Here is a 24952-nt window from a genome sequence, read left to right on the forward strand (position 1 = left end):
GCTCTTGTGTAATTTGGCATATCTCAGCCTTTTCACCCTGTGTTTGCTGTCCTTAAGAATGGCTTTGTGGCAGCCAAATAAAGGGCCAGATGCATCTCTCGGGTCTTGTATCCGGTCTTTGCTGGATTTTCCCTTGTCTTTTTTCTTAAGGACATGACTTTCAGATACTGTTCACCTGAGGGGGGTTTCTTGGCCTAACTATTTTCTTTTATCTTCCACTAGTCTAATTACTTCATATTTTAAGGACACATTGCACACCATGTGGAGATTTAGCAGGTTTTCAGGTGTTAGCTCTTTGGGAATCACAATGTTGGTGTAAAAATATTATTTTATGCCCGTAAAACTGTGCTATCTTTGGCATTTTTCAAAGACTGAAGGGAAGAAATTTAAAGAAATGACTATGAGCTTTGCAACATGCTGCTAGTGACAAAGAACTACAACATACACTTATTAAGTGAATTCTTCGTTAAGTTATCTGCTATGTACAGACACATTACTGATTCATCCCTCGAGTTAGGTGCCTTTTAAGTGTATTAGCAAATGCGACATTCCTATAAAGGTAAGGACTGGACTGAAAATGAGCAAAATAGCAACAAATGTCCAAACAAAAAAGTCTTAGTGCTCAAGACCACCTCACAAAATGAAAAGAAAGTCTGGCTGGAAAATAAAAAAAATGAAGACTTTTGCAGCTTAATGTTTTTAACATCAGACATGTGCTGTGTGTTGATCCTGTGTGGTTTATAAATCCATTTTGATAATCACACTTGCCAACATTTTCTAATAATCCACTTAAAAAGACAGCCCAAAATGATGATTTCCCTTCTCTGTTAAAAACAAAACAAACAAGAAAAAACACAGATAATATTGAAAAAAAAAATTCATCAGCTTGCAGGTTAAAAGTAAAACACAAAAATTAAATAAACAAAATCATACATGACTGAATGAGTTGATGATAAAATTTTCACCTACTTAACTGGGTGTTGTCCTGCTGAAAAACAACCACTGCAGGAAGCGAACATCTTTGTTGGCAAGTAGCAAGTTCTCTGACGTGATTGGGGAGATCAATAAATTATCACATTTTTCAGTGTCCTAACAGGCCTAATTGATATGCAGACAACACTTTTCATCCTCCTCTTCCATTTAATTAGTAAATTCAGCTGTGCAGCTGCACTCTGACCAAGTTGGATATAATTTGCTTCCCGTTACTGCCATCACACAGGCCGGTCAGAAACAGCAAGGTCATTTCATCTCTGGATTTAATCTCAGATTTTCCATGCTACACATTACAGTATACTGTTGTTACATGCCACACCACATTATTTATATCATTTTAAACATTGTGTGGTCATTATAACACTTTTTTTTGCAAAGTATTTATACTGTGTCCTTTAATATAAGAATATGATAGGGAAAAAAGCAACAAAAAAAAGAGAGAGCACGCTGTAACATTTGAAATGTGTTGACTCTGCTGCAGAGGCACAGATGTGCACACAGAGAACACAAAGCAAGAAGCATAACATCTGCTGTGCAAACTAAATAAAACTGGATTAAAGACGGTGTAAACAACAGGCAGCTCATCTGTTATCAGTTCAGTGTAACATGTTGGTAAATGCAGTAGACAATTTTATTAGAAAGCTGCATTAACATGACTTCTTTCTTTCTTTCTTTCTTTCTTTCTTTCTTTCTTTCTTTCTTTCTTTCTTTCTTTTTTTTTTTTCACATTTTCTGCCTGGATAACCAGTCTTTCCCATTATGTGCAAATTTCCAAAAGCCAGTGGAAGCAAGAGAAACCACAGCACAGAAAAAGCAACATCGAGCCAACTGCCACAGTATGATTATTTTTCTGCAGCAATTATATTATGCTATCAAAAATAATTTGATGACTTAAGCCGCATATTTATCAAATACAGGAAATGTGGGCCTTAGGGACCAAGCTGATGAATTTAATTTTGCACTACACAAAGATTAGCTCTGACACCAGCCCCCCTGGTGCAAACAACCACCTTTGTGGTTTCCAAATGCAATTTGAACTCATGGTTTAATGTGCTATTCATATCCAGTAAAGCTGCACCCGTCTGACATGTTCTCTGTCATTTTTGATTAAAAGCTGAAACCCTTCTGATCTTATCTCCTGTAATTCACTGGAAATATTACTATTAAACAAATAATTACAAACATTTTTTTTTAATATTAACATTTCTTTTCAAACAGCACTGTGGTCCATGACAGAGTAGTCTAACCGTCTGATATTTATGAAATCTGCTGCTGATATGCCCCCTCCCCCCGTGTTAGCAGAGATTCTTATCTTTCAGCTCGTGGCACATGGCAACCCATAGAAAGGAAATGTGCGGATCTAAGTAGCCACAAAAGTAGCTGCATGCACTCATGCTTGCCTTAGCCTGGTTTGGGTCCTCTGAGTTTTCGCCGCTCTTAGCTTAAATGATCAGCCTTTTACACAAATAAACAGGTGCTACTCCCACCTAAACACGACTGATCGTGCCATTTAACAGATGTGATTCCTAAGAAAATGAATGCACATTTTCATGCTACCCAGGAAATAAATCACCTGAGATTCACCCCCATCCCGTTTTATAACCAATGACTGCATTACCACGAATGTTTAGGTGGAATGGTTTGCTGGTGAGACCTGTGTTTCCACTTGCGCTCAGGATGAGTCAGTAAGTGACACTAAATTAACGACAGAGGATGCTCTTCACTAGTCAATTACAATACCACGCTGGCGGCACAGTGATTGGCAGGCACTCCAATGCGATGATGGCACTTGAACATCTTCCGCAGCTCGGTGCGGAAGCGGTCGTGAAGCCAGGCGTACAGGAAGGGGTTACAGCAGGAGGAGCTCATGGCGCACAGGTGGCACAGCAATTGGATGAGCAAAAAGTAACGCTTGTTAATGAGGTGAATGTCAATGTCTCTCAGCACGTTGAACACGTGAATAGGAAGCCAGCACACCGCAAAGGCAGACACCAGGAGAGCGACCAGGCGAAAGATCTTTCTTTTGCGAGCCTGCTGAGCGCCTGCCTGGTCCTGCGTCCTGTGGCCTGGAGCAACGCAGTTCCTCAGTTTGACAGTGATGCAGAGATAAGAGACAAAAACAGCCGAAAGCGGGAGGACGTAAGTAACCAGCAGGGTGCTGTACGCATAAGCACGTCTTTCTTTTTCCTGACCCAACCAGAACTCCTCACAGATAGTGAAGCCTTCCTCTTTGAATTCAACATGATAGGTGTGGGTCACTGCTGGAGCTACCAGGCCACAAGACAGAAGCCAGATCCCAGTAAGGACAGAGGCACAGGTCGCCACAGAGGTCCGCTTCTTCAGGGGGTGAACTGTTGCATAATATCTGCAATGAATAAGGAATAGTACTTTATAAAAAAGAAAGGGAAGGTGCTCATGCTTAATTAATGAATGGCTATTAATGCAGTCGTGAACTCCTACAATTATAATACTCAAGCTCATTGGCAGTGGCGTTACTTAATATTGGCTATAAATGTTAAGTTGAATCATTTTCTCATAACCAGTTACTTTGCATTCGACGTGCTTCACTGAAGGACAATCAAATTTGTTAGAAAAGACAGAGTGGACTCCGTGACCTGCACAGTCCACGAGGAAAAAGAGTGAATTATTTATATTTTACACTTTAAAACTGAACCCAGTTGTGCATCACAAAATGACAGCAGCATTATATTCTCTGTAAAAGTAAAGGGACTTTTCATTTCATGTTAATGTCTTCCCCTTAGAAGGAGGAGACATTGCAGAATGCAAAGTACAATTGAAAACTTAACTAAAGATCAATGAATTTTTCATGGGTCCAGTGAGCAGACCTGTTCAAACCTGAGGTCTGTTGCATGTCTCAGGGGTTTAATGATGAACACTCTATACAGCTGAATAATTATGTTATGTCTGGGTCTGGAGCTCATGTAAATGAATTAATGCATTCAGTGGAAAATCTTTATTGTTTAAGTGTCACCTCAATGAAAAGGAAACACTCAGTAATCAGTCTCCCTTCATATCTGCCTAATTTCTAAACTAATGTCTCATTTCCAAGTAATCATAATGAGTTATAATTGCAATTTATAATCAAATTTACAGTTCTCTCATATATACTGTGAAGTATTTGTTCCTTTCCTGATGTCTTTCTATTCTTTTTTTACTTTTTTTTTTACATATTTGTCACACTTTGTCCATGTTTCAGATCATGAAACAACAACAAAAAAATGCAGTTCTTCATGAGTTTCAGCGCTTTTGCTGTTAATGAAATTAACAATTGTCACACTAGAAGAGCAAAAGTGAGACAATCCCCAAAACAGGACTGGTTTTACATCTTTTCTCACATTTAGGATCAGTTTCACTGCTGGTAGCCCAAGGCGATACCTGGACCCAACAGAGGTAGCACAGGTAGTCCAGCTCCTCCAGGATGACTCATCAATTTGTGCCATGCCAGAAGCTTTACTGTGTCTTCCAGCAGTCTGAAAATCATGGAGGAGACTTCAGGAGTCAGGCACATACTCTAGTAGAGCTGGATGGGGCTGTAGAAAGCGCTTAAACCATCAGCAGGACCAATATCTGGTCCTTTGTGCAAGGAGGAACAGGATGAGCACTGCCAGAGCCAAAGCCCTACAAAATGAACTCCAGCAGAACACCAGTGTGAATGTTCCAACAATCAGAAACAGACTTCACAGAGATGCCCTTAGGATCCGGCATCCTCCACAGTATTCACTGCCTGGCACCGTGGAGCCCAATTTACATTTGCCATAGAATATCTGAACTGGCAGATCCACCACTCGCATCCCGTGCTTACAACAGATGAGAGCGGGTTCACCCTGAGTACATGTGACAGACGTGAAAGGTGTCTGGAGAAGCTGTGGAGAAGGTTATGTGGCCTATAACCTCGTTTAACATGGCCTGTTTGATGGTGAGTCAGTGATGGTCTGGGGAGGGATGCACAGACCTCTGTAGGCTGGCCAAGAGCAACTTGTGTGCTATTAGGTATCAGGATGAAATCCTTGGACCCATTGTCAGACCCTACATTGGTGCAGTGGGTCCTGGGTTCCTCGTGGTGCATGACAATGACAATCCACGTCATGTGATGACAGTATGTAGGCAGCTCCTGAAGGATGAAGCAATTGATACCACTGACTGTCCCCCAGGCTTGACTAACTTAAATTCAATAGAACACCTCTGGGACATTATGTTTCAGTCCATCTGATTCTGCCAGGCTACACCTCAAACTGTCCAGGATCTAGGAGGAAATCAGGACTTCAGCCATCTTCTCATTCGGAGGATCCCTCGACATTTTCAGACATGCATACAAGCGTGGGATCGGTACAAACTGCTGAACACTATTTTAAGTTGCTGCAATGAAATTTCGACAAAATGATCTGACCTGCTGCATCAATTTCTCATTTTGATATTTGGGGTGTTTTCAGGGTCTGATCATTTTTATTTCCATCAAATGATGCGGCAGCCTTTTGTATCAAACACATTACCCAGTCCATATCAGTGTAGATATCTAAGAGGGTTTTTTTTGCCATTGAGATGTGATGCGTTTTCAAGCCTTTCTAATTGTCTGTGAGATATATACATATATATGTACAGAGCAAGAGAGAGAAAGAGGGAAAGACAAAGGGAAAAACATTTAAAACAATTCAAATAATTCAAATCTTCAATTTTGATCTAAAGAAGATCTCATATGCCACAAGGAGCACTCACCTGTCCACAGCAATAGCAGTGAGTGTGAAGACTGAAACATACACTGTGACAGGTTGGACGAGAAACACCAGATAGCACATGGTGCGCCCGAAAACCCAACCATGAGGGTTGAAGGCGTAGGCGAGAGTAAAGGGGACGCAGGTGACACACATGAGCATGTCAGAGAAGGCCAGATTTCCAATGAAAAAGTTGGTGACGTTGTGCATCTTTCGGGTTCGGCAGATGACATAAAGAAGCAGGTAATTCCCAAAGACACCCACCACCACGACTAGAACGTAAAAGGGGATGATGAGAGGTTTGAAAGTTTGCAGCAAGGCCACGTCTGCAAACTGGGAGCTGCGGTTGGTGGAGTTGGTTTGTACTGCAACTTCATAAATGTGCCCATCAGTCTGTCTTTCTAGCAAAGATGGTTGTGTGCTTCCAGTCAAACCACTGTGATTACCCTCCATGGGAGCAGAATCAGTCTGCCAGTAACTGCACTATAAAAACAAAAAACAAAAAGCAGTGAAACGACACGACATTCTAACTTTTCCAAAGGTAAAATCTCAATTTTATCCAGTCAATCCAAGCTCCATTTTTATGCATTATATTAATTGATTAAAATGTTGCTTCCCTTTCCGGTTATTGTCACATGCCATCTAGCAGAGAAGGAATTGCAAGTTAATTAATTAACGGGAGGAAACATTTAAGCGTAAAATTAAATTAACGACTTCCTTGTTTTTGTGTGCCTGAAAAGTGGAACCAGGAACAGCTTCACATGTGTAAGGTGGGACCGAACACCTCTTTGCTCCGTGGTTCGAAGACTTGTGGAAGACTTAAAAGAACTACAGATATTTAACTAGTAAAAAACTGTTTTAAATCAGCGAGCCAAAACTCGCTGATTTATCATCATCGATGTTAAACCTGTCCTTGAAGCTGACAACTGGAACACCACCAGATGGAATGAAAAAGAAACGAAGGAAAACAAATGTACACTAATTTATCAATCAAACTAGCTCTTCTACGCATCATGTTGAGTTTACAAGGCTGGTAACCTCCTCAAAATTGCAATGGGCTGCCATTATATGGATGAAAATTTCTGAATTTCTACATATTAAATCTCCTGTGCAAAATAACTTCACAGCCTGATTTTGAAGCCAGCTTGCTGATGCAATGTGTCGTGTAATTATCTAAATGTAGTAATTTGCAAATAGATGATGAAACAGAAGCCCCTCTGCAAAGCAGTAGTGTTTTGAAATGAAGTCTAAAAGGAGCGCAGTCAGAATCGATGAGGTTTATTATTGTGGTTGTTTTGTTTTTGCACATAATTTCATGAAAATATTTCTGTCCTTTTTACCTCACCAGATTGCATCATTTGCAGCTGCAGCACAGACTGTGACTTTCTGTACTCATTCTGTTCTTTTTACACTTGACACTTATACTGCTCTTTAGTGTAGCAGTACACCGAATAACTAAGGACTGAACTGTACCTTGTCAAGGCCTTTTTTTTTCATTCAATTCTGCCATTGATGCAAAGGACTGATTCTGACAGCTTATCCTAATGTTCACCAAGAGTGTGAACAAATGAAAAGATTGTAAAATTTGATCAGATTTCCTCCATAGTTTGCTGGTACTTGTTCAGGATTTTGTTCTTTTCAGGTACAATTGAATACAAGTCTCTCCTTTGAACCTCTTACAGATTTCGGCAGTGAAGAAATTATGCACTCCATAATTTGTATGTATCACAGGGCTTTTTCATGCTTGTAGAGTGCATTTTCTTTCAGTGACGATTTGCCAAATGGATGTTGACAGGTCTAAAAGACTGACCCTGGTGCTTTAAATGTGGTTAAAAAGATCAGGGCCCGTATCCCTAAAGATTCTGAGAATCCTCTCAGAGAGCTCCTAACTTAACCTAAAAATTCCTTGCCAGGAGTTTTAGCTTAGAAGTGATTCCAGAACATTTTCAGTGAACTCTGAGCAAGGAATGGATGGAAAATCCTATCTTAGTGAGGAGGTGTGGTTGACCCCGTTGCTAGGTATGAGTCATCATTTCAAAAGCCGTGATTGGTTGATCCTACAAGTTTGATGGAAATGAGCTTTTGGTGATAATGAGCAAAGGATGTACCCTCAAATCAATAAACATATTATACACTCTAATCTTATGCTGACTGTAATTGTAAATAATATTTCACATTCAAGAAAATATCTGGAAAATGAATAGTAAGCTGTAGGGGTTATAGCCATTAGAATCTAAAATATGTGAAAACTTAAACTCATTACACCCTGTTCAAATAATGATTCGTGTCTTATTTGCTCATATTAATATCCTAGCTGGCATATTTTGTACTTTCACTCCCATATGGACCCCGTTGAAAACGAGATGGCCTATCTCAAGAGGCTGTCCTTAATGAAGTAGAAATCACAACGTTACAAGTCCAGTGTGGTCTTAACGAGGGTAACATGGCTCAGCTTTTAGCAATGTCTGTGATTGCAGACCCAAGTCATCACTGCTGCATTGTTGCATTTTCCCGGTTGCCAAATACCTCGGGGTTGTGATTACTTTCGTCTCCGGTGTAATAGCGTTGTGGCGTCGAGTTGGTGAAGTAATTGCATCTCTAAGGAGATCCACCACAAACATGATTCCTGCACGATCCAATCTGTAGCATCTCAATAATTCCCTGTCATCCAGTGTTTGCAGGACATCTCTCCTGCCTCTTCTGTTGGCCATTTTGTGCAGCTGCTTAGGGGAACTCCTAAGCCACTAAAAGTCCTCTTCCCTGCTCTTAGCAGATCTCGCCTTAGGAGCCCTTTTAAGCGCTAGTAATCTTGAGGAATAGCTTTTATATTAACTGGGATTGTCGTGTCACTTTTAGGGGAAATTCTAAGAAAACGTCATGACTCTGAGAATTTTCTTAGAATTTGGCCGCTAGGAGCCACTTTTTGCACAAAGATTCTTTAGGGATACGGGCCCAGATCTGCACAAATAAAAAGTACTTTGCTCCCCCAAATTACTTTCCACACAAATGAGGCTCAAACCAAATGACATAGTAACCTGAATGTGAATAAGGAGAAAAAATGATGGAGTCTTGTGCACCAAAAGAGCTCCAAAGGGACAAAATATAAAGTGCTATCAATTGATTGATTGATTGATTGATTGATTGGTAATTTATTTCAACATGTGAACAATATACAAGTACATTTAGAAAAGAAATGAGAGAAAAAAAATATACTATACAAATTACATACAAAAAAACATTCTGATTAATTTACATGTTGAAAGGGAGTGGGAAGAAGTATACACTTATTTAATCCCACCCCTATCCCATAAATTATCAGTGAATATTTAGTCAGCTTCCTTACTGATATAATTTGTAATAAAAATAGTGAACAGATTTCTGATATACTATATACTATAATATCACATCATGAATTTTTTGTTTGTTTGTTTTTAAATAGAGACATTCACTTAATTTAAATATTTTCCTTTTCTTTATAGATCAAGAAGATCATATTTTTATAACTCTTTTTGAACAGTTTTATGTTTGGACATTGCTTTAATTCCATATTCAGTTTGTTCCATAGTTTCACTCCTTGAACAGAAACACAAAAGCCTTTTCTTGTAGTACGTACCTTCATTGTTTTGAAGTTACAAAAACCCCTTAAATTATAACTTCCTTCTTTCAAAAAAAAACATACTCTGAATATTACCTGGCAGTTCTTTATTTTTTGCTTTGAATAGAATTTGTGCTGTTTGGAATTTCACTATATCGTCAATTTTCAATATTTCAGACTGCAAAAATAGTGAGTTTGTATGTTCCCTATAACCTGCATTGTGGATGATTCGAATTGCTTTCTTTTGAAGAGTAAAAAGTGAATGTAATGTGGTTTTATAGTTATTGCCCCAGACCTCTGCACAATAGCTTCAGTATGGTGAAACCAGTGAACAGTAGAGAATATGAAGTGATGTTCTGTCGAATACCTGTTTTGCCTTGTTTAGTACTGCAATGCTTCGTGATACTTTGGAATGAATATATCTTACGTGAGCTCTCCAGTTAAGTTTTTCATCTATTATTACCCCCAGAAATTTATTTTCACTGACTCTTTCAATATCAACACCATTTATTTGAATCTTTGCATTTGTATTTAAACTACTATTTCCAAATAACATAAGTTTAGATTTATTCAAATTTAATGATAATTTGTTTTTATCAAGCCAGAACTTCACTTTACTTATTTCATTAGTCATATCCTCCAATAAATTCTGCAGATCATCACCAGAGCAAAAAATGTTTGTATCGTCAGCAAAGAGAACCATTTTTAATACTTTGGACACTTTACAGATGTCGTTAATGTACAAGTTGAAGAATTTTGGACCCAAAACTGACCCTTGGGGTACACCACAAGCAATGTCCATACATAAGGAGCAACCACCATTTATTTTCACAAACTGCTTTCTGTCACTTAAATAACTCCGGACCCAATCTAAAACTACCCCTCTGACACCATAACGTTCCAGTTTTCTTATTAATATATCATGATCTATAGTGTCAAATGCCTTTGTCAAGTCTATGAATAACCCAGCCACATATTGCTTTTTGTCTATGGAATTTGTGATGTATTCTATTGAATCTAATAGTGCCGATGATGTTGATCTGCTTGATCTGAATCCGTACTGACTCTCAGTGAGTAGTTTATGTTTATCTATAAATTTTTCCAGTCTGTTTTTAAACAGTTTTTCAAGAACTTTTGAGAATTGAGGTAGTAAAGAGACAGGCCTGTAGTTTGTGAAATGGTGTTTGTTTCCAGATTTGTATAGAGGTATAACTTTTGCTATTTTCATTCTGTCTGGAAATCGACCAGTTTGAAATGATAAATTACAGATGTATGTAAATGGTTTTATAATAGCCTCAATGACTCTTTTAACCACTATCATATCAATATCATTACAATCCAAAGATTTGTGATTTTTACATTTTTTGACAATTTCAAGAACTTCATTTTCATCAACGGCTGTGAGAAACATAGAATATGGATTTCTGTCAATCAGTGTATCGGGTTTTTCCTGTGCTTTCCCAGGATGAGTGATTGTTCTTGCTAAATTTGGTCCAGCAGTTACAAAGAATTCATTGAGACTATTTGCCACAACATCCATATTGTATTCTTCATGGTCGTTACAAATGAAATACTTGGGATAGTTCTTTTGTCCAGTCCCACATTTTATAACACTGTTCAGGATTTCCCATAATCTTTTATTATTATTTCTATTTATATCTAATTGCTTCTTATAGTATTCCTTTTTACTAAATCTAAGTATATTAGTTAACCTATTTTTATATCTTTTGTATCTGATTTCAGCATCTTTAGTTCTCGTTCTTAAGAACTCTCTGTATAGAGCATTTTTCTTTATACATGCATTTTGCAGACCTTTTGTTATCCATGGACAGTCCATATATTTCTGTTTCCTACTATATTGCTTTATTGGACAGTTGGTATTGTACAGTAATGTAAATATTCTAAGGAATTTATTATAAGCACTATTAACGTCCTGTTCCTGATATACTTCACCCCAGTTTTCCTTCAATAAATCTTTTTTAAATGCATTCATTCTTTCTTCTGTTCTTACTCGTCTGTACTCTTTTTTAATGTCCATTTTATTGATCTTGTAATTCCTATCATAGATTGTAAAAATTGGAAGATGGTCACTTATGTCGTTAATCAGGAGTCCACTTACAGTCTTATTTTCAATGTCATTTGCAAAAATGTTGTCTATGAGAGTTGCACAATGTGATGTAATCCTGGTAGGTCTAGTAATTTTAGGGAATAGATTCATACAGTGCATTGTGTTTATAAATTCCTCAGTGGTTTTATGTTTATTTGGGTTTAGCAAATCAATATTGAAGTCTCCACAAATGAAAACTTTTTTGCGAGCTATTTCAATAAATGTTTCTTCTATCCAGTTGTATAAGTGAAAAAAGGTAAACAACAACAAATTAAACTGCTATTATATGCATTTTTTTATGTTTAATAAAAGCATTTTAGAGAACTTTCAACAGCTCTTATGTGGATGAAGGTTTAATGTTATTGTCTCTATATCTAACCCAATATTAATGCATTGATTTGTTTGGGTTTATTTTACATCAGAGCTTTGTAGGAACCCAGAACCTGCTGCAGGGTTCCTACAAAGCTCTGATCTCAGGTGAGGAGCTTGTCTTGCTTTACAGACGGGCAAATAAGCTCTCATCTTTCAGAAAGATCACTTCTGACAGAATTCTGTGTATTGTACTGTACATAGGGGTATCAGGGTTTCACAGGTTTTTGGTGATTCTCAGCTGATGATGCTGTTGGAGTTCTTCCAAATACTTCTCAAAATAAGGCTTTATGTCTCTTTCATCTGCTACCTATTTTTGTTTCGTGTCCAAAGCTCATTATGTTGTACATCTGCAGAAGAGCCCGGATATAACAATATAACAATAACCGTATGACTGTTCCCACCACTAACACATGACCCTACGCTGTGTTCACTGCATCATTCCATGTTTGGCACTGATCACCACCTGCACTCGTGTATATATCATGTATATATCTATCTGTCTACTTAGCACTTTTAATTCTTATTCTCATTTTTATTTTCATGTCTATTTAAGATTAATTTATAACAGTATGTTTGCACTGAAGCACCGCAGCAATTTCCTAATGTTGTAAACCCACTCAACATTTGGCAATAAAACCCTTTCTGATTCTGATTCTGATATCTAGAAACATCTGCCTGCTGCAGAATTTCTGCCCGTGAGAGTCTTCGCTAATGCAGGGTGACCACCACCTTGTGTCCTGTTGCTATGCTGATGTTTTTCATTGTGTAAGATTTCAGATAACCCGCCAGCTCTCCAGCAGCCTCATCTTTCTCATATGTCCATCCCAGATACAGGTTTGTACACCCTTCCAGCACTTCTCATTTACTAGTGTTTTGTTATTTATTTAAAAAAAATTAATTTAAAAAAATGACAATTTAAAAAAAAAAAAAAAAAAAAAAAAAAATATATATATATATATATATATATATATATGATTTCTATTTATCTAACTATCTCACTTTCTATCTAAAAAGATGCCAATTTCTTCTCATTCAGATATTTGCAATTTACATGATTACAAATCTAAACTTTTTGACAGACTAATAGATATTTCATATCACTGTTCCAATATACTTTTTTTTAGCGTTAGATGACATACACAGGTCTTTTTGGTTCCTTTGTGTTCACACACTCACCCTTCAACAATACAAAGCTTCACATGTCCATGCCAGCACTTATTTGCAATCTGATTTTATGTTAGAAATCCAGCTGTAGGCCCTTGGATGAAAATGCCAAGAAGCATCATAAAAGAGGTCTGGCATGCAAAGCTATTAGCTCACAACAATGTATACCTTTATATGCATTAATTGAAAAAAAATGTGGATAAGCATGCAATTGCCATATATATATATAATATTCTGAAATTACCTAACATAAGCCCCTACCTGTGAGGCTTGTGTTACATGTGACTGGAAAAGCTTGAAAAACAGGAAACACTCGTTTCTGTTCTAATTACATATTTTTATGCACTTGGAAAAAGAAAAATGTTACTACTACTGCTTAAGGTGCAGCTGAAAATAAAATAAAATAAAAAAGAATACAATAACATGAAAATTCCTTAAAAAACAATCAGCTGATAACCTACCTGTGCTGCTGTTTCTCAGTGCAATGACGAGTTGAGTGTGTGAGGAGTGTGAAGAGCAGACCTTCCTTGTGTGCTTCTCCACGGTGAGTGAGCTCGGGCTGAATGCAGTTTTATAAAGACAGGAAGAGAGAGTGCGCGAGAGAGGAGGAGAAAACGGGGGGAGAGAGAGTGGGTGAGAGAAATGCCAATAAGATAGTTTAGTTCCAAGTCTAGGTTGGACTTGCCACAGACTTTTGATCTTCAACACGTTAGTTAGCGGTCTGACTGAGAGATCTGGGAATGGTGACAGTTAAGATAATTAGAGCTGTGTTCACAGGCATGTGCAGGACTCGCTATGACAGTAGTTTAATTAATTGCTTGCTGAACTGTTTGTTTACACGGTTGCGTTGCCAGTAACCTTCTGACTTAACACACAATCAAAGTGCTGATTGTCAAAAAGATCAGAAAAATGGAAGCTGAAGCTGGATTCCTTCCAATCCTGCTGGAAAGGGGTCTACAAAAGCCCACGTAAGACAACAGCAACGCATGTTGGCTGCTACACATGCAGGTCTGCATGTCAGCAGTATATGAAGTATCTCATGTAAAAATGAGTTATTAATTACCATGAAATATATGAATGAACAGTTAAGGGTGAAATAGAGGAATGAAGATCGTGACTTACACTCATATTAATGTGGCTCACGAGAAGGGTTACCACTGTACTGAAATTAAGTAAACACTGCACAAGTGCTGTTGCAGTTTATATATATATATACACAGTATATATACACAGTATATATACACAGTATATGTATATATATATATATATATATATATATATATATATATATATATATATATACACAGTATATATACACAGTATATATACACAGTATATATACACAGTATATATATATATATATATATATATATATATATATATATATATATATATATATATATATATATATATATATATATATATAAATTAGAGATATATCATAATTATATATGTAAAAATGCAGATGGTTAATAGTGGCTACTACCATTACCTCTTGGCAAAAAGGTCTGGGATTAAAATCCAAAAGCTGGCCATGGGCTTTCTGTGTGGAGTTTACATGTTCTTTCAGTGTGTGTGTGTGTGTGTGGGTGCGTCCTATCAAAAAAATGCATGTGGGTTAACTGGTGATTCTAAATTGGTTGTGAATGCTAGTGTGAATGGTTAGCACTGCAGTAGACTGGCAACCTGTCCAGGGAGTAACCCCCCCTCCTCCTGTGACAGCTGAGAGAGGATCCCATTCAACTGCTACCCTGCATTGAATAAGCAGAAGGAAATAGATGGGTGGATGGCTGGAAAATGCAAATATGTTAATAAAAACATACCCAATGGACCCGCAAAAGGTCAAGTTAGGAAAAGCGAGAACAGCCAGAGGCTGCAGCACGGTGTGGGGCTCAATTTAATTTACCACTCACGCTAACTAAGCGATCACACCACAGTTCCACTACAAATCCAGATGCAAACTTAAACTACACCGCCCCAAGTGTGCACACCGAAGAAGAGTGTGGTACAATCACCAGCACAGTATCTTTCAATGCCAAAAGACATAAAACAATCTATGTATTAAAATTACAGGATAATTAAAACGCAACTGGATAACAATTAATGACAAGTCCGCATAGTCCAGGCACCTACATGTTTTGGAACGTCTTTAAAATGAGTCTTTCTTGGGGAAACACATCAATCTTGGAGGGCCGTGTTGAGTTTTTGTTTGGGCAACAAAAAAAGTGACTGTTACACCTGATGCATGGTCGCTTGTTGCCCAAGCACCTCCCACTAGCACACCCACTAAGGAATCCCATACACTACATTAATATAGCCAAAAGAAAAACTGTGGATTGCTCAGATGTAATGAATGGATCCACTGAAAATGAATGAACGCCGATGCCAGGCAAAAAGGAAATTGAATTAACTGCACTTCTCTCACTGAGGGATTCATCATGACGGAAACTGACTTAGGGCGATGAGATGGTCAACAAAGCTTCCTGTTTTTAAAGAAGAATTGCTTTTCAAATGTTTCCATTTAGAGCATTGTCCCGCTAAAGCCTGTACAAGTGCTTGCTTACAGAACACAGCTCCCAGAGCCTGCACAGATGAATGATGTAAATCCAGCAGCAGTTATGCCTCAGCAATTCTTCTGCTATAAATTTTTTGACTTTTTAGAGGAAAACAAGGCTGTCATTTCAGTTTTGTGACAGCTGGGACCCTGTTTACAGCTGGGACCCTGTTTACAGCTGGGACCCTGTTTACTAGAAGGTTTTAAAATTTCTGTACTTTTGGGTGACAGAAGGAGACATGTGGCCTGGTCAAAACACAGAGAGCTGCACTTTAAATGATCTTTAAATATAGTAAACATACCTTGTGTGCCACAGACTGCTCCCAAACACGAGGGGGCAAATAATACCTCTAAAACACTTAAGTTGGCTTTATTAAACATTAGATCTTTAGCTGGGAAAACATTTTTAATTAATGATTTAATCACTGATTTTATGTTTTTAACAGAAACTTGGTTGGACCAAAGTAATAGTGGAGCTGTTCTCATTGAGACGACCCTTCCTAACTACAGTTTTATCAGTGAGGCCAGGGTGAGCAGGAGAGGAGGAGGGGTTGCTGTCTTATTTAATGAATCATTTCAATGTAAGCAGCTATCTCCTGGAAGTTTTCAGTCTTTTGAATATGTGGCTTTACAGCTGAAGGCCCCATCCAAAGTTCAATTCAATTCAATTCAATTTCTTTATTGTCCCACAAGGGGAAATTAGTTTAGCAGCAGGATATAAATAAACAGAACAATACTATAAAATAATAATGACAATAATAGTGATAGAAAGTCCAAGGACAGACCTGGAGTCTTTTAGTCTTCCTCACAGGTACGCTAAAACGGCGGCCGGAAGGCAACAACTCAAACTCACTGTGAAGTGAATGGTTCAAACAATTAATAATAGAATGAGCCTTTCTAAGCACATTTCTATTGTAAATGGCCAAAAGTCCATCTTGCCAGCGCCCTGAAATTTTGCTAGCAGTTTTTACCAGAAGTCCAACCAATTCTTATTCTTCACCGTCAGGTTACCAAACCAGGCAGCGATACAAAAGGACATCACAGATTCGATAAAACGTCTATAAAACAAAGACAACATCTCAGATGAGACATTAAAAGATCTCATTTTCCTTAAAAAGAACAGTCTTTGTTGAACTTTTTTAGTAGTGGCTTCAGCATGAGATTCAAAACACAGTTTATGGTCAAGTACCACACCTAGATATTTATAACTCTCAACGATCCCAATATCAGCAGTTTTAATGATAGTGGGTGATGAGCTATAAGAGGACTTCCTAAAATCAGTAATCATGTCTTTAGTTTTTGACACATTAAGTCATAGGTGTCAAACTCTGGCCCGCGGGCCAAATTTGGCCCGCAGCCTAATTACATTTGGCCCGCGAAGCCATACCAAATTACTATTAGAGCTGGCCTACTGGTATTATACAGCTAATATATATATTGTTTAGTATTAAGCATTGCTTGTTTCATATTCAGTTTTCCAGCAAAAGTTATTTGAGTCCATAAGAAAAGATTCATTCTTAAATCTGGAGCAAGATTTTTTTTCAATAAATATTAACGTTAGCCCGCGACTTTGTTCCAGTTTTGAATTTTGGCCCACTGTGTATTTGAGTTTGACACCCCTGCATTAAGTGAAAGGAAGGACTCATCACACTAATTCACAAAATCATCTACAACCTGTCCATGGCCTGACTCGTCCCCCACTAGAAGACTGACGATCACTGTGTCGTCAGCAAACTTCAGGATGTGTCTGTTCGTGAAATTGCTGCGACACTCATTCGTGTACAGAATGGACAGAAGGGGAGAGAGGCAGCAACCCTGGGGTGATCCATAGAGGAGGTGAGCACATCAGAAAATACATGATTCACCCTCACGCATTGTGACCTATTAGTCAGAAAGTCTGTCACCCAGCCAACCAGACTAGTGTCAAGCTTGAAATGATTGTAAAGCCTGTCAGCAAGTAAGAAGGGTTGAATTGTATTGAATGAAAGTCAGCAAATAATAATCTTGCATGGGTGTGGGGGGCCTCAAGATGCTTATACAAGAGATGCAGGAGTGTGACAACAGCGTCCTCCACACCTCTCCCTGCTCTATAGGCGAACTGCAAGGGGTCAAGATGGTGTTCAACATGCATTAAAATCTCCTTCTTAATTATCTTCTCAAATGACTTCATCACTAAAGAAGTTAGAGCCACAGGCCTATAATCATTCAGCACCTTAGGAGAACTGCCCTTAGCAACAGGAACAATGACAGCATGTTTCCAAATCTTAGGTACTGTCTGTAGCTCTAAAGAAAGTGAGAAGATATGGTGAAAAATCCCACTCAGCTGATCAGTACCTGTCCACAGATGTTGTCAGGTCCAGACTCTTGCTTTTAGTGTGTCTAAAAAGATTAGCTAGCCCCCTCTCATCAATACAAATTGATGGGGGAGTGATAGTCTTTTCCCTCAGTGTGCTGGTCTGCCTAGAACAGTCAAAGTTCTCAAAACGAAGGTAAAAACTGTTAAGACTGTCTGCCAGATGTTTGTCAGAGGTAAACCCCTCTAAGGTAATATTACTTTTACCTTTCGTCTGTAGCCCTGCCATTGTTTTCATACCAAGCCAAGCTCTTTTGAGGTTTTTACTGCTGAGTTCTGTCTCAATCTTACTTCTATACCTCATCTTGGCAATCTTTATTGCAGCCCTCACCTCCTTCCTCAATATTCTCATAGTGGGAACGTCTCCCTCGTTAAAAGCAATTTTCCTTTTAAGAATCAGATCCTTAATATCTTTAGAGAGCCACGGTTTGTTATTAGGGAAAGTCTTAAATTCTCTGACTGGAATCACAGAGTCTTTGCTACACACCACATCAGTGAGTTCATCCAAATCAGAAGTGCTCTTTTGAAACAAGGACCAATCAGTGCAATCAAAACACCCCAGAAGGGCAACACAACTGTCTTTTGTCCAGACATTAGTCCGCTTCACACAGGCCTTCTCCCTCCTAATCACAGATCTGTAAGCAGGGAGGAGAAGAATAACATTGTGATCCGAAGAACCTAGCGCAGGTCCGGCCACAGACTTATATGCCCCCTTAATTGGTCCATAACACAAATCCAGCGTTTTGTTATGCCTTGTAGGACAAGTTAGCCACATCTCGGTAAGTGCCATCAGACAATCCTCCCTGTATTCCCGTAGATGAAGCACATTTCCTTGTAATTCATCCGTTTTGTTCCTAAGAGATTGGACATTGGCCAGAATCATAGAAGGCAGAGGAACACGATTCTTCCTCCGAAGTTTTCTTACATGCTGACCCACGCCGCCTTTCTTTCTGCGTTTTCTCAAGCGGCGGGGCTTTCCAAAATTAGTCTTTGACCGGGCAAATAAATCCTCACCAAGAATCACATCTGTCCGAGCATTAGAAGAGTCGTACATAGACAAACAGGACCACTGTAATCCAAGTAGTTCCTTGCATGTATAAGTGATTGTCAGTGAGAGTGAATTACTCCAGGTGAATATCGCCAACAATAAAACTAAGGTGTAGAAGATCCATCTCGGCAAAAAAAAAAACTTCATAAAAAGTTAAAACCACAGTTAAGAACAGAGTTAAAACAAAGTTAAAAACAAAAAGAACACCAGTAAACACCTGCTGCAGGTCGCCACAAGAGCAGCGCCCCTTTGTGTTGTGTTGTGTTCTTAATGTTTACAGGCTTTGCAACTGTTCCTACACTTTTCCTGCAGGTCTTGGTACCTTGTGCGTTTTCTTCTCAAGGTCTTGTTTGAAATACTCTTTCCAAGGCACCGTGAGTTCCATTGTGATCAAATGTTTTGAAACTTCAGAGGTAATTATCAAGTATGGTCTGACTGAAGTTTTAACAGTGAGCTCTGGGAACTGCTTTTCACGATATACTTCCAACTGCCAGTCCAAGGCTGTGTGAAATGGCCTATATTTGTTTGTTGGTTTCTCTGAGGCTTTGACAGTTGATATTGTCTTCTTTGAATCATGATGCTGTTTGCTGCTATTAATAGATAAGTCTAGCCACTGCCATAAGAACCTGGTCATGGCGCCACAGTGGCTGTCTGCCAACGTAGACATTGTCAAGCCCACCTGATGAAGTTCAAACTGAGCATCAAAATGGGGAAGGAAAAACAATTTAAGTGACTTTGAATGCTGTTGGTACCACACAGGTTTACGTTCAGTATTTCACAGCATTTCAGAAACTCTGGGAGAAGATACCTTGTTGATGCCAAATGTCAGATTAGAGTGACCAAATCAATTCAAGTCAGATTTATTTAATGATCCCCAAATTACAATAGCAGTCATCTCAAGGTTCTTTATATTGCAATTAGGGCTGAGCCATATTATAACGTTCACGGTAATACCGGTATAATGTTAGGCAACGATAGGAAAATGAAATATCGGGATGAGTAAAACGCGCATGCGCAGTGCCTTTGTTTTCGTACGCACATGGCCGATTGTTGAGTGAAACAGATGAACCAGAATTGGTTTGTAAAAATGGTGCAACTTCCGTGATGTGAAACTGGTTTGGTGTTTGTCCGTCAGATACACAACAAAGCACATTTTTTTGCAGAACATGCAAGCGGCCGTTGTTATTGTCATATTTGTCGGACTAAGATGCTCTTAAATCTGGGAGTAATCTGGGTCCTAAACTCCGTAAGCTTCAGGTCAAACGAACACTGCAGCATCACTGAGACTTAAAAACTGTCTAAATTCTTTCATCTTTAATAAAACGATCAGCATTGCTGCTTTACCAGGTGTAACTATGAAGTTTAACTTCCAGGCATCCATGAAAATAAAATGTATTACATTTAACGGAGTTAGAAGTTAGCAGGAAGCTAGCGGAAGTTAGCTCGCTAGTTTCGCTAGTTACCCAAGCATGATATTGCATGTTCTGACTGAGAGAGTTCTGAAAAAAATCAAACGTACAGCTCTGCTATCACTTCCAACATAAATGAAGACAGGAAACTAAACAGCATTGACGTTTGCAGGGTTACTGAAGTTGGGCTAGCTGGTATATAATGATGTGCTACGTGATTGCTAGCGGCACAGCTATGTTAGCATAACATACACAGTGAAGCTGGAGGACGAACACTAACACTTTTCCACTTATAAAAGTTAACGTGAAGGTTCCTCATGGTTAGAGACAAATGCAATCGCATGGCAGGATGCTGTAAACGGACCAAACTTCAGTCAGGAGAACAACTGAGATAATCCATCCACAATACAAGGTTAGTCATTACTATACTGCAACAACATGGGAATAGAGCAGCTGCCAGAGAATTCAACATTAATGAATCAATGGTACAGAAGTGGAGGAAGCAAGAAGAATGAGTTTAATAAAGTTTGATTTATCTGACTGCTTTGTTTCGCTTAATGTGCCTTATAATCCCGTGCATTTTATGGTCCGAAAAATGCGTACTGCACACTGCAGTTTAATGTTGCAAAGCACCTCTTTTTAACTTCAGTGGATATTATACATGGTTATGCTCAGGATATGTCAGCCCATTTCTACTGGAAATGCCTTTTGGTTAAACTTTCAGCAAGGAATTTGCATTTGCACTGTTACATTTTTATAAAGCTTTAATGTACATAAAAACCAGCTTCTTGTTTAAGTGAAAATAAATGATAGGTTGTCTTTTTGCGCTAGTAATGTTGTGGAGTTGTATTTTGTCTCGCATCAATTATATCGTCAGTTATATCGTTATCGCAAATTTTCAAATATATATCATGATAAATATTTTTGGCCATATCGCCCTGCTCTAATTGCAATGTAACACTCTACAATAATATGGACACTAACCCCAACAATCAGACAACCCCATATGACCAATCCCTTGGTGAAAGTGGGAAGGAAAACAGGAAGAATCTGGAAACTCACCAGCCACTCTATTAGGGACTCTTTAGCACTGTCAAACCCAGTGCTAAAGAGTCCCTAATAGAGTGGCTGGTGAGTTTCCAGATTGTTGGATTTTGAACATACCTGCATGTGTGATGAGGTTTATATAGAGACATTTAAAATGTGTGTTTTATTTTATTTTATACAAATGAAAAAGAAACAGCCCTTAAAGAATCATAATCTATATATTTTCTAAAGTATCTCTCTACAATGTGTGACTGCAAAATGAGAAAAAGAGACCTATAGAAACATTTTAAAAGGAATTTAAAATATAAGTACAAGGGGACATATGTACTTCAGAAGAACTGAGAACAAGTGTGAAACTCACAGGAGGAAAACTAAGGGCTTTGCTGACACCCAGCTCACGTCGGTTCTGATGTGAAGTGACTCATATGATTGCTGAGGTCATCATCATTGATCTTACAGAAGGTGAAGTATCACAGCACTCGTGACTTGTTATGTTCTCAGTTGATGGGGTCTCAAAACACCTTTATCTGACTCATAAGACGCACAGACTCTGTGTTCACTTCATCAGGATAAAAATCACTTCAAATGCTGCATCACACCCTGATGTAAACAACCCGCACAGTTTGTGAGGGACATGTGGAAGAATACTGGTGTAGTAAAGAAGAAAATATTAAATGAGAGGTTTATTTCTTTTATTTGAAGGATTTTATCACCACATTTTCTTTCTTTGCCTTCCATGGAATCTGCTCAATGTTAAAGGGGCGATGCACTTTTTTAAGACATGATCGTACTGTGGCTCTTGAAGGAGCTCTCATAGCTTCGACAAAATAACCATAATGATCTCTTCAGGGTAGCTCAGCTTCAGCTGGTGACTTAAAGCAACGGTGATCAATAATTTCATTCTGACAATGGAGCACATGCCTACTTGGATGAGAAAGGGTTCACTCAAAGTGATTTTTCATCCCTCTCATCAAACTTATGCCTTTTTGGCAATAGGAGGCAGCTGTTTGAGGTTTTAAAAAGGGGGGGAGAGAAAAGGGTTTAAAAAGCCGTTTCTTGCCCATCACCAAATGACAGATAAACGACAGCTGGTGAATGTAGAATAATCATAGCAGGGGCTTAAATCACAGCAGCAGCAGCTAGCTGCGGCACCACTGGCTCCCTCCAGAAGCCAGAGCATTACAGAGGCGAGTGCTGCTGTTTTGGAGTGACGCCTCAACCTAATGTAGCTGTTTGGCACCGCCAGGGGTTGATGCCACTTCTTACCATAGTTGTTGCTGCTTAATTTTGTAGACTATATCTAAATTATATTAATTTTTACCATCTGTGGCATGGAAAGCTTTTTGTATGGACCCTTAGACTGCTACAGTACTTCAGTCTTCTCTCTGCCCTTTCAAAATAGGCAGCATTATCTTTGAATTTTCTCTGAAACCATTAATTTTTATGAACATACTGATTAATAGGACTGTAAAATACCATACAGTACTGTATGATTTAGTTATTGTGCCTCCCAGCAACAGATGTGTTCAACTAATTAGCAAGTATAATAAATGTGAAATGCCTAATAAACATCTGGTTTTCAACTCAATTAATGCCAGAAAGTATCATACTAAGTGAAACATGTAAAGATCATAATTAATATACAACTTACTATCAAAACACAGTTTTTAGGGAGGCTAATGATGCAAAACCTACTCATGGCTGCAGTTCTAGGACTTGTATAATAAATAATGATGCAGAGTAAAACATTAATCTGTGCTTTAACTTGTCCAAATAAAGGACCACAAGTCGCTCTAAGTTTCAGCTGGTCCCGCAGAGACATGGGTGCTGTGTTGATGATATTTTAGTTCCTTCCAGGACCAGAGTTGAACATTATTGTTCTCATTGTTAGAGCAGTATTTGCAATTAGGCAACATTAAACCATTTTGAATTCTGGATAGACATGGGAACACAAAGTTAATGAAAATTAAAGTGAACACAGATTTATAACATTGAGAGAAGCTAAATTAAAGCCTTTAATTATGCTATAATTTAAAAAAAAAAAAAAGAAAGAAAAGTTTTTTGGCGATGATTTTTAGCACTCATTAAAAAATCCCAACAAATGTTCCTGCTTCTGATTAAAAAGGCTCATATTAAAGATTTTGTGTCCAAATATGCAGAAGATAAGTAGCCAGTTGGTTATTAGGTACACGTGTTGAAGTCATCCCATCACATTTCAGCAGCTCAGTGCATTTAGGCATGTAGACGTCATCAAGACCACCTGCTAAAGTTCAAACTGAGCATCAGAATGGGAAAGGTGATAAGTTGTTTTTGTCAGATGGATTGCTGATGTACTGGGATTTCCACGCCACTGTTTGTATCATGGATGTAAAGATACATTTTTAAGACAGTTTGGGCCATAAATCAAAAATGCTGAATGTGAGAGACCTCCATATTTAGTCAGAATGTTAGCATGTAGTTGTACAAATATCAGATTATTGCCTGATACAAAATAGATCCAATATAGAGTTCAAGCCTATCCCCACTGTCATAGGATGAAAGGAGGGTTACATTATGGACAGGTCACCAGTCTATTGCAGTGCAAAATCAAACCCATGAGCCTGAAATCCAATTTAAGGCCAAGACCATAAGCAGCACGACAGAAAGTATAGAACAAAAGGATATGACATACGCAACAAAGCAGAGCAGGAATATGTCTGTGTAGGTTCTCAGTCATCCAGGTCATGGTAATCTAAGGAGCTTGGAAAGAAACTGGATGACTGGATTTAAGTTTCTTGAGGATGTTTCACCTCTCATCTGAGACGCTTCTTCAGTTCTAAGACCAATGGTGGAGAGTCAGGTGTATTTAAGTGGGAGTTAAGAGGGTTGTTGACCCACCATTGATCATGTGCCTTATCACATGAGCCAAGGTGTGAAAAAGGGTGTGGGTCATTAGTCATCAGTAAACAAACAAAAGACAGTGAAGCACAAAGGGCACAAGTACATGAACGTGACATTAACCCTCTCCAGGCAGACGTTGCAGATTTGCAACAGTTAAGAACTAACAACATGATTACCCCACATACATATTTTATGAGTTGTTTTTTTTTACTCAGAAGTACCACTGCAGGACTTGGTTGTGCATTAGCAACAAAAAACTTAATTTGGGCCTGAGTGTGTTAAGAGCGCAGACAGCGAGGCCCCAACGAGGCTGGAATAACAAAATGAATAGAAACCAGAAATCAATTTCACAAGAACAAAGACTCAGAATCACAAAAAATAAAACTAGCACTACAGTGGCAAGTAAATCAAAATACGAATGAGAACTGAACCAAAGAACTGAAGCGTAACATGACTGGAATAATAATGAAATCAAAGTAGGAATCCAAGACGTCAATCCAAATAATACCCTGGGAATTTTTTTAACAAGCAGATTGAATCTTTTATCTTTATCTTTATATATTTACTATTTAATTAACAGGGAACACACATAGTTGGTTTTTTTAAGTGGTGTTATACAGCACAAGTCTACAATCCAAGGATCCGAGGCTTAAAAGAAAAATAAGGAGAAAATTGTAGCTACTTGGCTGTCTGTGCGTTT

At 38.4% G+C, this 24952-nt stretch overlaps 1 protein-coding gene across 1 annotated transcript; it reads right to left on the reverse strand.

The window, feature by feature from the left end:
* Nucleotides 1-1650: 1650 nt before the first annotated feature.
* On the reverse strand, nt 1651-13938 carry prlhr2b (prolactin releasing hormone receptor 2b). Its single transcript, XM_026173941.2, has 3 exons — nt 13423-13938; nt 5728-6206; nt 1651-3358 (listed from the first exon to the last, which is right to left on the reverse strand). The coding sequence occupies exons 2-3, from the start codon at nt 6174-6176 to the stop codon at nt 2725-2727; spliced, it is 1083 nt and encodes a 360-aa protein (XP_026029726.1). The 5' UTR covers nt 6177-6206; nt 13423-13938; the 3' UTR covers nt 1651-2724.
* Nucleotides 13939-24952: the final 11014 nt, after the last annotated feature.

This window comes from Astatotilapia calliptera, chromosome 7 (genome assembly GCF_964374335.1).
Source record: "Astatotilapia calliptera chromosome 7, fAstCal68.1, whole genome shotgun sequence".
Lineage (NCBI taxonomy): Eukaryota > Metazoa > Chordata > Actinopteri > Cichliformes > Cichlidae > Astatotilapia > Astatotilapia calliptera.

Coding starts and splice junctions, on each gene's coding strand:
- prlhr2b (XM_026173941.2), bottom strand. CDS start 6,176: ATGGAGGGTAATCACAGTGGTTTGACTGGAAGCACACAACCATCTTTG. Junction 3,359..5,727: donor ACTGCTATTGCTGTGGACAG/GTGAGTGCTCCT, acceptor TATTCATTGCAG/ATATTATGCAACAGTTCACC.